General features: G+C 45.4%; 1 protein-coding gene across 1 annotated transcript; it reads left to right on the top strand.

The window, feature by feature from the left end:
- Positions 1-355: 355 nt before the first annotated feature.
- On the top strand, positions 356-8,878 carry onecutl (one cut domain, family member, like). Its single transcript, XM_028579860.1, has 2 exons — positions 356-1,421; positions 8,568-8,878. The coding sequence occupies exons 1-2, from the start codon at positions 356-358 to the stop codon at positions 8,876-8,878; spliced, it is 1,377 nt and encodes a 458-aa protein (XP_028435661.1).
- The last annotated feature ends 7,210 nt before the right edge of the window (positions 8,879-16,088 follow it).

Genomic DNA, 16,088 nt, shown 5'->3' with positions numbered 1-16,088 from the left:
CGAAGAGACAAGAGAGAGAGAGAGAGAGCCGAGTGCTGATGCACAAGTGAGAATATAAAAAAAAAAAATCACAGTTATAGCTCCTGATGCTGTTTGCAAACTCGTTTTTCTGGGAGTTTGATGGAGCTTGAGGACACTACTTAACGTTATCAGCTAATTAATTAGACACCCCATAAGCCCGGAAATCAATTAATTCACAAATCAATAAATCCATAGTCTGGTGTAACAAGAGACCTTCCAGACTGTTAGCCCCGGCTGTTGAACAACAATAACAAGGGAAGAGCAACAGCAACACAGGAGAGTGGGGGGGTGGGGGGGGCAAGAAAAACCTAAATTTATTGGTTGAAGATTGAAGATGGATGGGAGTCTAGGGGAGATGTCCCTCCACAGCCACTCTGACCTGGCTCACAGTCAGGACCACGGCAGGGCCATGCTGCACTCGCGGGACCTCTCAGCTGCGTTCCCCAGGCCTTCCCTCGGGGGCCCCTCCATGTCTCTGGAGCCCGAGCCCCGTCCGTCCGGCTTCGACCACTCCATGTCGGCGCTGGGCTACAGCGGCGACTCCCCGTCCGGCGCCGGCAGCACCTACACCACCCTGACCCCCCTGCAGCCCTTTGACGACAAGTTCCACCACCACCACCACCATCACCACCCCTGCCTGCCCGTCAGCAACGTCATCGGCAGCTTCACCCTCATGCGCGAGGACCGAGGCCTCGGCACCAACTTCTACAACCCCTACGGCAAGGACCTGGCCATGTCCCAAAGCCTGTCCCCCCCCTCCGCCGGTTCGGGCCTGGCCTCCTCCATGCACGGCTACGGCAGCTTGGGCAACAGTCCCAACGGCAACGGCGGCCAAATGCTCCACGCCGGCTACGACGTACACGGGGGCAGCCTCTTCTGCCGGACGTCCGATTTCGGCCGCGAGATGTCGCCGCCGGGCCTGGGGGGAGGCGACATGTCAGTGGGGCATCAGCTGAACAAAATGGAGGCTCACCAGCACGCCCAAACCAGCCACCACGCTCACCTCTACAGCCAGCACTACCAGCCCCACCATCACCCGAACCAGCAGACCTCCAAGATGGGCGAGCACCTGCTCTCCTCTTCGTCCGGCTTGTCCTCGCCCGGCGAGGGCATGCTGGCGGGCTCGCATGGCGGCGGCGGTGGCGGCGGCGGCAGCGGCGGGGAGGAGATCAACACCAGGGACGTGGCCCAGCGGATCATCACCGAGCTGAAGAAGTACAGCATCCCCCAGGCCATCTTCGCCGAGAGGGTCCTGTGTCGGTCACAGGGCACACTGTCTGACCTCCTGAGGAACCCCAAGCCGTGGGGCAAGCTCAAGTCCGGCCGGGAGACCTTTAAGAGGATGTCCCGCTGGCTGCAGGAGCCCGAGTTTCAAAGAATGGCCTCGCTCCGGCTGGAGGGTAAGATCTGGCTTTGCTACTCTATCTGCCTCACACACACACACACACACACACACACCCCAACAACAGCAACAAACAGACACACTCTCTCCCTCTTGTTTTCCCCAAACACCTTCCTTCTCCATGTCTTCCACACACACACACACACACAACAAAAAATCCTCCTCTCCAGCAATCAGTATGCAGCTCAGGTTGAGACATGAGGAAAAGCAAAAGCATCATACTGATGTTTCCCTTCTTCACTTCTCCACTGTGAATGCACCACCGGTTTGTCTATTGTTTCAACAGCCTGAATAATAAGAACTTAGCAGCACATTGAGGACAGTCTGAGGCGCAAGACAGGGCCATATGTGCCATTCCTTTGTTTACTTTGCTCCCAAACAGCCTCCTATTGATTTGTACAGTAGCTACAATAAAAAAAAAAAAAAAAAAAAAAAAAAAAAAAACAGACATTTGCCCTCCTCTTAAATGAACCATGAAGATCAGCGTGAGCAGCGCTTGGCAATTTAATCGCTTTTGAGCCCACAAAATAATTTGTGCAGATATGCCTTTCTGGAGCGATTGATTCATTCTAGCAGTGATTTATATCAGCCCGGTGTGCGGCTGAAGTTAAGTTGGCAAGGTAGCTGATGCAAATTAGACTTGAGCTTTTGCCAGACGTCTTTTATCAACGTCGTCACCGAGTGAATTACCGTGAGGCTAAATACAAATGTTGTCCTGCTCGGTGGCAGCACCTTGCAGGTTTGGGAGATTCTTCATATCTGGGGCAGGGGGGGTGGAAAACAAGAGGTTGTTGCCCAACTGGAGGTGCATGTAATCTTCAGCGCTGCATCGATTAGTCCACCGAGAGAAAATTAATTGACGTCTATTTTGATAATCAATTAATAAAAGTCACTTATCTAGCAAAAATGCTAAACATTAGCTGCCTCAGAATGGGATAATAATGTGCTGCCTTTCCTGTTCTGTTCTGTTCTGTTCTATCTATCAATTTAATTCAATACATGTTTGGGTGTTGGGCTGTTGGCCAGACAATACAAATACTTTGAAGGTGCCACTTTGGGCTCAGAGAACTTTGAATTTTTCACAATTTTCACAAAAAACATTACTTAAACAAAAATAATAGAAGAAGTGAATTGACAGTCTAAAGAATCCATTTGTTTTGGGACTAGAATCATTTATACATACATGTATTTCACAGGGTAAAGATTGTTTTTATTTTTTTTATTTTATTTGAAAGGCACATTGTAATCTGCTGCTTGACATTTAATATTCTATGGGGGATATGGATTGAAGACACGACAGCACGCTGTACAGTGCCGTGTTACAGTGTCGTCCCTCCACAGGGACCGAGGGCCCATCTGATACACGGAGCACAGAAAGAGATCCAAGTGAACACAGTAATATGAGAGGAGTATTAGAAGTGTGTGTGTGTGTGTGTGTGTGTGTGTGTGTGTCTGCAAGTGGTCTGCTCACTGCGGGGGTCTGTGAGGAGTACGTGTGTGTGAGCCTGACCAGTTGATCACTGCTTTTTCGCTCTCTGTCAGCAGCCCGACTGATTAAGCCCAACAACACAATGGAGTTCATAGGTAATGATTGTGCACTCTTGCAATCCCTTCACCATTATTGATCTTTGATTGTTGGGCTGTTTTTTTTTTTGTACATCCTCCATTCAGCAAATACGTTACCGCAATCACACCCAAACCTCTTATCTAAACACAAGTTATCTGTGGGGGGATGTTCTGTAATTTGACAGAAAATGCTGTTTGATGAATTTAATTCCTGCGAAGTGGGAATGCTTTGTATGCAAAGCGCCTCGTCCTGTCCCGCGAAACCCAATCTTCCCCATGATAAAACAGCTCTTTGTGCCTTTGAGCAGATTTCTAATAGTCAATCATTCTTTTTTTTTCTCTTCATTTGCAGCATCTTTTGTTTCCTCATCTTTTACAAACGCAAACATTATTTCAACGAGTGTTCCAAGTCCGAGCAGCCGATCAATTGGGCTCATAAAAAATTAAAGTCCCTACAAAGAGATGTGTGCTAATGTTTGACAATTCTGCTCTCTCTCTCTCTCTCTCTCTCTCTCTCTCTCTCTCTCTCTGCTCCCACACACTCTGAAACTGCATATTTAGTTCTTGGCAAAGCCACAATTTGGACAGCTTGGCACTTTTCTACATAACCTACTTTCCAAAGGGGGTTGTTGTGTTCCCCCCCCCCCCTGGCCAACCCCCTTTTGTTTAATTACAAGCCTCTATTGATTTCCATGGGAAAGAGCAGCACGCCTTGCCCACACACACCTCGGCCGCATCGGCGAATCGAGACTGGAATTAGAATGCGTGGTGCCCTGTGCTCCCCAGTCTGAAGATAGCTCAAGTGCTCTCTGCTTCACGCCTCAAGTTTTAAGATGATCCTGCTTAATGCAGCATTCGCTTAAATACATAGAAGGCCCTTCAGTGTCGGCCAGCAGCACTGTGTTATTTCCATAGCCGTGGCTCTGATATGTGTCGGGCTGCAGAGCTCTCTGAGTCTCGAAATTATGGAATGTAGTTGCTGCCATTTTGTCTTTTCAAATAATTGTCTTTCTACAGAGACATTTTGCTAAACACGGAGGAGGTGATCCCTCGGATTTATCCGCAGTATCTTGGTTTTTGTGTGTGTGTGTGTGTGTGTGTGTGTGTGTGTGTGTGTATGCTCTATGGATTACCGCACTGTATATGAGATGCATCTCTAGCCCAACCTCAGTCTGTGGAGGAGGCAATAAGGATTTAGTCGGAGAAGAAGAGAAGAAGGCAGGATAAAGACCACACAGCCATGCTCCGACACTTAAAGTCAAGGAGGAATGGGGGGGGATCAGAGACTATAACTTTAAAGATGATGGCCGAAGCCCTTGACTAAAGGTCTAAATGAATAAGAAAGGTCAATGCGGTTTACGTGTCGGCTCCGGTGCCTGCACTACCCCCACAGTAATGAAAGCCACAAAGCCTTGTCCACCGCTCGCTGCGTACAGTCCACATTCTGCTAGCAAAGGCTCAAAGGTCAAAGCAGATTCAATTTGCATATCGGGAATTGTAAACAGGCCGACGTGGCCTTAGCCACGCAACACCTAACTAAACAGGGGTTGTTGTTCTGGTTTTTTTTTTTATTTTGTATCTGGCTTTTTGCAACTCCCCCCACTCCGGCGCTGAAGGGGTTAACCAGCCTCTGTGGGTCGAGGAGTCTGAGCTGCACAGATTTAATCAATAATTTCTATCAGCCCCTGGCCCAAGAAATCAGCAGGGGGTGGGCTGGGGGCTGTGGGGTGGGGTTTGGGGGGGTGGTGTTTGGAGGGGGGGGGGTGTGTGTTCTGGCTGGGGGTGGTGGGGGGTGGGTGTATGTTGAGACGCCGGGGGGTAGGGAAAGGGCTTTCGATCACGTTTCAGCAACACGAGACAGGGGCATACATCATGATTAGAGGCTGTTCCCACGATCATAAGAAGCCTATAGGGGAATATTTATGTCTCCAGTAGTAGCCCCTGCGCCGGGGATTTATAGCATGGTAATTGTGAGCCTTTTACACATGATTACAGCATAAGGAAGCATTTACTTAATGGTCGGCGTTATGATCGTCAGTAAAGGAGAGAGCAGAGGAAGGGGATGGAGGTAAGAAGGAGGAGGAGGAGGAGGAGAGCGGCAGGACACCCTGACTCCAACAAGTCATAAATCCGCGCTACAAGCAAGCTAGCCGGCACTATCATGTCATTCCTTTCATTACTACATGAGCTGAGAGTGCACCAAGGTATATACCGTCCTCCCAACCAACCCCCCCAACCCGGAAATATTGATGGCGGGGATGAAAAATGTAGCATTTGGAAGGAAAAAAAAAGAAATTATAATTTCACTTGTAGTGTATATTGACATGCCGCTGACATCTTGGCCTGTTCAGATTTTAATGAGACGCGGTTCGATAACTCTCAGAAATGCAAAGGAGCTCTGGATGCCCTAAAAGCTAACAGGCACCTGTAATCTCAAGTTGACAAGCGTGCATCCCAGAGTCAAAACATTTCCTCCAGATAATGATTTTAGAGAGGGGAACGTGCGCGGTGGAAATCACAGCCAGATTTATTCATGGCCAGTTGAGTGCTTAAGTTTCAGGAACTCAGCTGGATGTCAGAGCGATCAAAGTCCAACGGTTCCATAAACACACACACACACACACACACACACACACACGGCTCCCCACCCGTTTCTAAAGCTTCCGATGTGATGCCACTCGTGTGGAAAAGATGGCAGTAAGGTCACACTTATTTCTCAAGCGCTCCGCTAATGAGAGAAATTTGCCGCTGTGAATTTGAGGAGTGAAGAGCCGGTCATACAGTAAACATCAGCCCTCGCTGTGTGAGATGTTTCTCAATGGGAAGATGTAAGCCAATCAATCAAACGTGTCAGCGCTGTTTGGAGAGCAAAAGGCAGCATCTTTGGTTTATATAACGCATGTTTGTAGCATGTGTGTGTTTGATTGTGTCTGTGTGTGTGTGTGTGTGTGTGTGTGTGTGTGTTAGGGTCTGAGATATGGGGATTTCAAGGTTATTGCTAGCTGATGTCTCCATTCCATCTAATCAAGTATTTTCTGTCAATAATAGAGTATCATAAACCTTGTTTACAAGTGAAGAAATCTGCCAGTGCGACAAAAAAAAAGAAAAAAAAAGCAGCATTTTTTTCTGCATTTGTTTTGTTCTGGTGCTACGTTCTGCCTTCTCTTTGTTTCAAAATACAGACATTCCGCTTCTGGAAAATTCTTGAAAAAACTCTTAATTAGGAAACAGGTTGAAATCTTTACCTTACTGATCTGGCAGATTTCTTCACTTATTGTGAACAAGACATTCAATGATCATTTGTTTACACAGAAAAAGCTGTTTAGGATTTTCATAGGTTTTCAATCTTAAAATTACTAGTTACTCCCACATTTTTTTTGTATTCTTCTGAGTGGGGTAAAAGCTTCTGAGGCCGCATGTGAAATATCATAGACATTAAACTGTAAAAAGTCCTAATTCAACTCATTATCATCAGTTTTAATATTGAAAACATTATAGCACAATCATATTAGGTAGCAAAAAGGAAAGAAAACACACTGGATAACAGAGTCCAGACTAAAAAAGAAAGGTCCAGCATCAGGGTCCTCCCTTAGTGTGGTGTCTGAGTGTGTGTGTGTGTGTGTGTGTGTGTGTGTGTGTGTGTGTGTGTGTGTGTGTGTGTGTGTGTGTGTGTGTGCGCGCGCGTGCATGCCCTGTTGTGTTGTCTGCACAAACACTAATGCTTACAACTTAGAAACGCATTTGATACCATCAGCAAAACAGTCGCTCAACCGCACAGTGCTGATTGAAACCTCTTAAAAGTGTACATTTAGGTAATTGCATGACACCGCCCCCCCAACCCCCAAATATGCTTTAGTCCACTTAAGGCTTCTAAACACCCTGGGCAATGCCGACTCTGCTTGTTTCACTCACCCCTGACGTAACCCGCCTTTAATAGAAAATAAATTAGTTCCCCCTAAAGTGATTATTACTCACTCACTGCCGCCACATGTAAATGACTTTTATGAGAAACTAATGATGTCGAAGTGTCCACTAAGGGAAACGGGAAGAAAGGTAGTGGAAGGAGATGGACAGAGAAAGAGAGAGAGAGAGAGAGAGAGAGAGAGAGAGAGAGAGGGGGGGGGGGTTGGCTCGGTACACAAAGAGGTTGGTGGTGTGTTTTCCTGTAAATACAGAATTACAGCGTGTTAGAGGTGAAAGGTTCAGCGATGGATATGCAGAGAGGAACACGCAGCCTGAATTCAAAATGCTCGTCTTGATTCTCAAAATGGATCCGAGCTCAGCCCACGCACACCGGGCTGTTTTTCTTCTGCGCTGAACAGAACTGCCATTTTTCTTCTTCTTCTTCTTCTTCTTCTTCTTCTTCTTCTTCTTCTTCTTCTTCTTCACATTTCTCTTTCTTTTAGAAAAAAATAAATCAGACTTTTTTCGTGAGGAAATATTGATTATGTAATTGGACGCGCTGCCGCAGCTGCAGTGATGTTTAACCCAGACCCTGAGTTTTTATATTGTTGTTGGTGTAAGTATGTCTGGCATTAAAAAAATAAAATAGAATAAAATTACTAGAAGACTTCTTCACCTCTATCGCTGCTTACAAAGTTTGAATATGGCCAACTCTGACACTGAGCTAATTTTCCCTCTGTGGTACAAAACAAGATAACAGAAATACAGAATATTAAGTAAGGCAGAGTCGGACAAAAATGTGTCAACTTTAACATTCAAATTATTTTAAATGCAGTCACAAGATGTTAAAAATTCATAGTTTTGAGTAGTTAAGTGGCTTGATGGTGTTTTTTGCCCCCAACTGTTCCTTCCAGGCAGCGCTGCGACGGCTGCCTTCAAGGCACCTAACCCTAACCCTAACCTAACCCTAACCAGTAGCTCCTAACCATTGGGGGCAAAAGACACCGACAAACAGTTAAGTGCTGTCTTACTAACCTGTAGATATGTAGATGTCGGTTTAAAATGTAAAACAAACATGGACGAGTAAAAGCCAGAATCCATAAAGACTGTAATAGATTTAACGACAAATTAGCTCCCGAAATGAAATCGTAGCAAAAGAGCAATGTATAAGATTTTGGCTGAAAATGATTACCATTGTGTTCATCTGTTCTTTTGCAAAATAAGAGCTTTACTGTGCGTCTGTTTATGTGCTTGAATGGGATTATATTTTTTTTGGAAGACTATGGGTGACGACACCAGATTTTACATTTTGTCTTCAGGCCATGATACATGTTCAAACAGACGGCGTTTTCCAAACGCTAAAGGAAGAGCATAATTAAAACCACAGAGAGCTTTGGCCTGGATGTAACGATCGGTTTTATTCCAGCAGTGTACAGCAGCTCGCGCTGGCAAGAAGACGTGATAGGTTGAACATCTTGACTCCTTTACTGAACAATGAAACAAATTGCTGATTCGTCTCTTTTCACTAATCAAAGTTGCTTAGCTAATCTGTTTTCTTTCAACAAATCCACTTTCCCTCAGCTTAATCCATTTGTCCTAGTTAGCCAGCCACTCTGTTAGCTAACCTGTTCACCCCCCCCCCCCTTCTCTTCCTCTTTTATCCATCTGCCTGCAGCCTGCAAGCGGAAGGAGCAGGAGCAGAGCAAGCTGGAGCGCAACCAGGGCCCGAAGCGCACCAGGCTGGTGTTCACGGACCTGCAGCGGCGTACGCTCTTGGCCATCTTCAGGGAGAACCACCGCCCGACCAAAGACCTGCAGGTCACCATCTCCCAGCAGCTGGGCCTGGAGCTGTCCACGGTCAGCAACTTCTTCATGAACGCCCGCCGACGCAACGTCAACAAGTGGGCCGACGAGGGCCGGCCCTCCTCCACGGGCTCCTCGGGCTCCAGCGTCTCCTCCTCCGCAGTGTCCTGCAGCACGGCATGATGACGAACCGCCGTGCAGGTGTGGTGGGGAGGGAGCGCCGAGGGAGCAAAGGGGGGGGGGGGGGTACATTGACTGGTCTAGGCAGAGATCAGCCGTTAATAAATGTCCTCCTCGTTATCAGAAGGAGCGACGGAGCCAGCTTAATATAGATGATTTTATGAAGACGAAAGCATTTTCCCAAACCAAAGTCGATTGCTCCCTTGAAATGGAAGGGGGTGGGGGAGGGGAGGGGTGCGATACCCAGAGTGATATGATCGCAGGATGCGAGGTCCTGCTTGTACAGTACAGAGGGTGCAAAGATGATTTTTTTTCGACTCAAAGAAGAGTCACGCCCTTCCATAGATACCATCTCATTGCATTATTTTGATGATCTAGATTAGAGATGACGAGGGTATTACAAATCACGGAGGAAGCATATTTCGGTGTACCCTCTAATCCACAGTCATCTCTCCAAACGTGAAGAATCAAGAGGTTGCCGTTTGCTCACACGCGGAGAGCTCCATTGTGTAACTTCTTAATCAGAAGTGTTCGCCATCATTCAAAGACGTTCGTTAATCCTCCCACCCAATGTTCCTATGGTTCTGTTTTTCCTCAAGAATCAAGATGAAAGAGGAAGAAAAGGCTTCTTTTTCCTTTTTTTTTTAACTTCCCATTCGATTTCTGAAGAACCTAATTCTCCTTTCTTAAGCATGTGTTTCCATGGTGGCGGTTCCCCAGGACTGTATGGCGTTGTTCCAAGTTCCAAAGCCTGGAGTTATCAGGAGGGTATTGTAGCGTCCGTGACTCGCGGCTGTCAATCATTTGCCATCCACAGGAGCCTATCCTGTTTATTTTTTTCTGAAAGATGGTCCCGCCTTGAATGAATCAGAGTTTTCAACGGTGGTGGCGGGGGTGGGGGGGGGGGGAGCCGCATAGCATCTCGCCGTACGCCAGGACAGAATCAATAAACACAAGTAGGAAACAGAAACAGACTTGTTGGTGCAACTGTCTAGCTTTAAGACTCGCCGAGCATCCAGATGGATGCTCCACAGCCATTTTTTTTTTTTTTTTTTTTTTCTCAAAATCAAGCCCGAAAAAAACCCGAAAAAAAAGAAAAGAAAAACAACCTTTGAACGCAAAGGCTTCACGGGGGAAGAGCTACACCTTACACAATGTATAGTGACATTGTAGTATTCATTTCCAAACAACTGTACACACCTCTGCTCCATTACGAAATCATTTTTCTTTTTTTTTTTACAGATGTCTAGAAAAATGGAGGAATGTGATTCTTTCAGCCCTTTTTGTACAGATTTCAAGCACATCGCTCTATTTATAGAAACACGATGGAAGCGCGGGGCAGTTTGTTTCAGCCCTGCTGACGTACAAGGTCCTTTTTTTGGTCCACAAAGGAACGGCTTTAACATGCCTCCTTATAGCCAATAGTTAAATCAAACCTAGAACGTTTCAAATGCAATTGCTGATCTGATCAATGTATTTATTACTGCATTTGTGTATTTATTGTTTTCCCTTTTTTTCTTTCCTCTCTCTATTTATTTGGTTATTTATTTATGCTATCTATATACTGTAAGTATTTATTTAACGATGCTCTCTGTATGTCTGTGTGAAACTGAAGACTTTTTTTCTGATGGGCACTTTTAGCTGTAGAATCCCATCGTAATACCAAAGATTAACATTGCCTCCCTGAATGTACGGCCTGAATCCCTAAACCCAGTACCCGATCCTGACCTGATCCCGACCCCCGATTCAGCCCGACCCACCCAGTGATGTTGCGTATCTCTCTCTCTCTCTCTCTCTCTCTCTCTCTCTCTATATCTATCTATCTATCTTTAAGGCCTGGCCTTTGTTTATTTTTTGTTTGTAGAATAATGGGGATTTCTTTACTCTTGCAAATGTCTCTGCGGTCAGCTCTTAACGCCCAGGCCAAAGCTTGTTTGAATGTTGTGATGATATTTATAATTAATACTATGACTAGTAACAATAATAACGATAATGATGTGGCATCTCATAGGTTCGCAGGTTGCTTGTAAAGTTGTGTTCAGACCGACGCCATGTGGCCGAGTGTGTAAAGTGTCCGGGGGATCCACTTAAAGTGCCGTCTGAAGGCCCCATTGAGTGCGAGTCCTTCAGGGGGTCACATGCAAACTGTATGTCTGCCTGGGGAAAATGCATGGTTGTGACCATCCCCCCCCCCCACGCCTATATCCCTCACCTGCCCCCCCCCCAGTGCAGTGCAGTGCAGACACTCCTGTCTATGTCCAACTCTGTGTGATCTCACCGTCCTCCACTCCACATGCCAAGTCTTTCTGCCAGTTGTCTCAGTTCCAAGAGGGTTCTTAGGGTCCGTTCCTGGACCTTTGGGGTTCTTAAAGGTACTCTAAGCGATGTCATGCGTTTTTTTTTGTCACATGCAGCAAACCTCTCCTCGCTATCCACGAGCTGCCGGTCCCCTAAACACACTGTCTCTGTAGACAGCCTAGGGTCCGCACACGCCAACAAAAACAAAGTTCTCCAATTTGGACCATGCAAACATACACAAACGGTGTTCCAGCGTTCAGCCAATAACGGACAAGAAGGATTTGGGGGGGGAAGCACAGAAGGGAGGGGAACGGGATGAGGAGGAGGGAGGGGCGAGCTAGTCTTCGTCAACAAGAAGTTAACGTCGCCCAACATCGCTTAGAGCGCCTTTAAAGTCTGTTCCTCATCTTTTGGGGATCTTGGGTTTTTGTTCCCCTGGGTTCTAAAAAAAAGGTCTCAGGGTTCGTTCCTGGACCTTTGGGGTTCTCTTAAAGTGTGTTCCTCAACTTCTGAAGCTTCTTCTGGTTTGGTCGTCATCTTCTCAGGACTCTGATTTGGTTGTGAGGCTTGTGGCCTTTGTCCCTGGACTCTTGAAATCTTTAATTTGGTTGCAAGGCTTCTGGGGCCCTCCAAGATCGTTGGGGGTTCAATTCCCGATCATCTGGGCTTCCTGGAGTTTGTTCCAGCTCCTCTAGGGTTGTTTGGGTTTCCCCCGGCACTTGCACAGGCACAAGCCATTCGATTGTGCGGTGTTTCGTGTTGTGGATGCCTAAATCAGGAGAAAATCACCCAAGATCTGATTCTCTGACCCCTGTGGAAATGCCAAAGAGTGAGCGAGGCTGGCTTGGCAGTTTTCCACCCTCTCTCTCTCTCTCTCTCTCTCTCTCTCTCTCTCTCTCTCTCTCTCTCTCTCGCTCTCTCTCCTCTGTCTTTAACGTTGGAAGGGGGTGGATTGCCGGGGCCCCCATCACAGCGTGCACTTGAAAGACGGGCGGTCATGAAAGAGGCCATCGACTTTTTCGCGGACTTCAAAAGGCGAGGCTTTTTTCATCCCGTCTCCTCTCTGGGTATCTGGTCTGGGGTCCGCTCTCGGCCAGACCTGTGGGCTTTAGGGGGGCATTCAAAGGGGGCGGGGGTAGATCAGAGAGGAGGCTGAATCATCCAGAATGAGGATGGTTATAGTGGTGTGTGTGTGTGTGTGTAGGAGAGGTGGGGGGGGGGGGGTGGGGGTTGTTTGAGGAATAGGAGGTGTAGGAGTAGTCGGGCATGGAGCTGAATTAAACTTTAATGAGCAACAATTGTAAGCATGCTGAGAGCGAAGGGGGGGTGGGGGGGGGGGGGGGTGGTAGGGGTGTGCGGTGCAGTCTGTACAGTGGGGGTGGGGGGGGGGGGGAATTAAAAATAAAAGAGCTCTGAGGCTCCTGTGCCGACCCCTGCTCACTACTGTCATTGTATCAAAGCTGAGGTGACACCTTTCAGGTTTCTCTTTGTCTCTTTGACTGGGAGCCTAAAATGGAGACTGAGCTTTTTGTATTAAGCCACCTTCTGCTCCGTGTCAAACAGGGAAGCTCTTCCCTTTCTGTACAGATGGGAGGCGAGAGGGAGGGTGGGAGGGAGGAGTGAATTCAGTTGGCTGCTGCAGGTGACCAGCATTGCCATTTTAGCCTGCGGCACCCCCTAGTGGCTCCTCTAGAAACTTGACACTGAAACAAGTCTGGCAGCCGAGGCCGTTAACAGAGCAATTCTGAGGGGAGCCGTAATAACGAAATAGCAGAACTGGAAGCCAATATGTACTTTCAGAATAAAAAAAAAAAAAAAAAAAAAAAAAAAAAAGCCAAACTTTTATGTTTAAACCAAAAAAAAAAACAACAACCAAAGATTGATGGGTAACTGCTGAATATGTATCATGGGTAGTTTTAGCAGTTCCCTATCAGAGCTACCGTAGCACTCAGAGGATTGAAAAAAAAAAGAAGCACCTGTTGGGTTCCGCGTGCTGATTATTTATGTTGCATAAAACAGTATTAAGTTGAGCTGGAACTGAGAAACTGACATGAGGCAGTGTCTTCAGATGGAAGTCTTTTGACTCTGTAATCCCCGGTGTCCCCCCCAACCCCAACCCAGTCTGTCCTCGCCCCTCTCCCCTGTGTGTACATGAAGACTTTACCCATCTACCTCAACTGTGTGAGATGTCGTGTGGCAAAGATATTCCTTAACCAAAGAATCCATCCTGTCAGGGTGTCTGTCTATCTGTCTATCTATCTATCTATCTATCTTATCTATCTTGTCTGTCCATCCGTCTCTTCTTCATGCCTTTTTACTCCAAAACCAAATGTGCTGGAATCAATCCGTAACAGGAGCCGAACGAGGGCCCCCCTGTCCAGCCAAAGCTTAAGTCCAGTATGCCAGAGTGTCCCATCGATCCATGTCCTGTATATAAATACCAAAATCATTCTCAAGACCAAAAAAAAAAGAAAAAAGAAGGAGGTGACAATCCAAGCAAGGAGGATCTTGCTGTAATCAACGTTGCCTATTCCTTGTTTTACCGAAAAACTAGAATCACGTGCTCTTGCTGTAACAGAAAAGCCCAAAAATCAAGCGCTCATCCAAAAACAAAAATAACAAGGTTGGAGGAGACAGAAGCTATTTTTCCACATTTGTAAGCCACCCCTGCCACCCCCCAGTTTTTTTTGTTTTTTTTTCAAAATGTTTAGTGTAGTTGAAATACTGTTCGATCCCACTGTTGTAAGTAGGAAATAATGAAATCCATACAAAAAGCTTTAAACGGGGAAGAGCCAAGGGAAATATTATATTTGACTGAGTCGGAGTTTCCTCGGCTTGGACTCGACCCACCATGCTTTATCGTGCCATTCTCGTCCATGTGTTAGACTTACTAATGAATGTGGCTAACCAACCAAAGGCTTTAAAAAAAAAAATCTAAACAGAAAAAAAAAGATGAAGATACACAACACTTTAAACGTCAATCATGGTGGGACATTTTGTATCAACAACTAAAGAAAAATCCCTTTGAATACCTCATGTGAAAATTGTTTGTTGTGATGTTGCACTAAAAAAAAAATAAAAATGACTCATTTGTAACCCAACACTGTCCTCGCTTGACTTCTTTTCTCACCTTGCTGGGGTGTTAGCGGCGAAGCTCTCTGGGTTTTTTAAAAAGGCCAACACTGACAACCAAGGGCATAGCTTTTTGATTGGACACACACACAGACACAAACACACGCACACACACTCATGTTTGTTTTACTATCTTTGTGAGGACCCAAAATTAACATAATGCATTCCCTAGCCCCTTACCCTAAAATTTAACCATCACAACTAAATGCCTAACCTTAACCCTTACCCTAACCCTAACTATAACCTGATTCTAACCCTAATCCTAAAACCAAGTCTTAACTCTCAAACAGCCCTTTAACCTTGTGGGGTCCAGCATTTTGGTCCCCACAAGGCTGTGCAGACCCCACAAGTAAACTGTATTCTCCGGTTTTTGGACCCCACAAATATAGTAAAACAGGAACACACACACACACACACACAAACACACACACACACACACACACACACACACACACACACACACACACACACACACACACACACACACACACACACACGTCTGAGTGCCCCACCCCCCCCATAAAAATCTTGTGTCAACACATTCCTTGCATTATGTTGAATTTGTATGCAACAATTTATGGTGCAAAGGTCTTTATTTATGTAAAGGAAATTAGTATGCCTTGTATTGTTCAAAACCTTTTTGCAAATTCCAATCATCACACATGTTTTGATATTTTTATTTTTTAGGAATCATGTATATCTCAATAACAAATCAATTGATTTAATAAATTAAAGCCATAAGTTCCCAAGTTTAAATCTACATACATTTTTCACGCTCCTGTTGCAGAGTAGACAGTTCTTGTTTAAAGAAGTCTTTCATATTTTTTGAGGGGGACAAATCTACCTCTTCTAAACATTTAGGGGGACATATCCCCCCCTCAAATCTACACCTATGCTGACAACAATAACTTGAAAATGCTGAAATGCAGTTTTTACTCTTATATTAGATTATATGCCTATTCATCCGACAAAATTGCTAGAAATCACCCTCATAAACTGGCATTTAAGCCTTTGAAGTTGACCCTGCGTAGCTTTATTGCATGACAAATATACAAAATGTTAAATCTGATATGAGCTCTATAATGGTGCTTTATGAAAATGTCCAAACCTAAGGCATGTTTTCATTTTCTCTACATCAAAATGCAAATATTCTGGATCCTGTGTTCAAATTTTACGTAAATGTCGCCCAAATTCAGCCTCACATATTTGGTAATTTTAGAAGGTTTCAGATGTTTTATGGGTTTAAACAATGCTCATTCCTACAGCAGGGGTTTCTGACGATGGACCACTAGTGGATTCTGCAGCGTTTAAGAGATTAAAATGATTTAGTGTTTTCCGGGATAAAGAAGCCTTTCAAATTTTCAGACAGTAAACTTTTCAGTCGATATATTGATATACCCATATCAAAGATACATTATAGGCTACTAAAGATAGCGCATTTCAAGCGGCGCCAATGGTATGAAATGGTACACACTTCCTGTCTCCTAAAGGGGCGTTGCCTTGTTTGAACGTGATGTATGAAAAGTTATATTTAAATAATGTATGAATATGTTCTTTTACTAACGTTAGATATTTACGCAGCTGAAAGACATATTTAGCATCACGGAGATTAGTTTTGTTAGGGCGTTCACGAACGTTAGCTAACGTCAGCTTATCTTTGTTGCCAGATCTCGCGAGAGTTTGGTCCCGAGACAGAAACAGGTCTCAAACAAAGTAAATTTTCTCCTGAAAATTGTCCGTCTAAAAAAATTTAATTTTAGTGTCAGAATCTTCCAGAGATATG

This window comes from Perca flavescens, chromosome 6, assembly GCF_004354835.1.
Source record: "Perca flavescens isolate YP-PL-M2 chromosome 6, PFLA_1.0, whole genome shotgun sequence".
Classification (NCBI taxonomy): Eukaryota; Metazoa; Chordata; class Actinopteri; order Perciformes; family Percidae; genus Perca; species Perca flavescens.
This window is presented reverse-complemented; position numbering and strand designations above follow the sequence as displayed.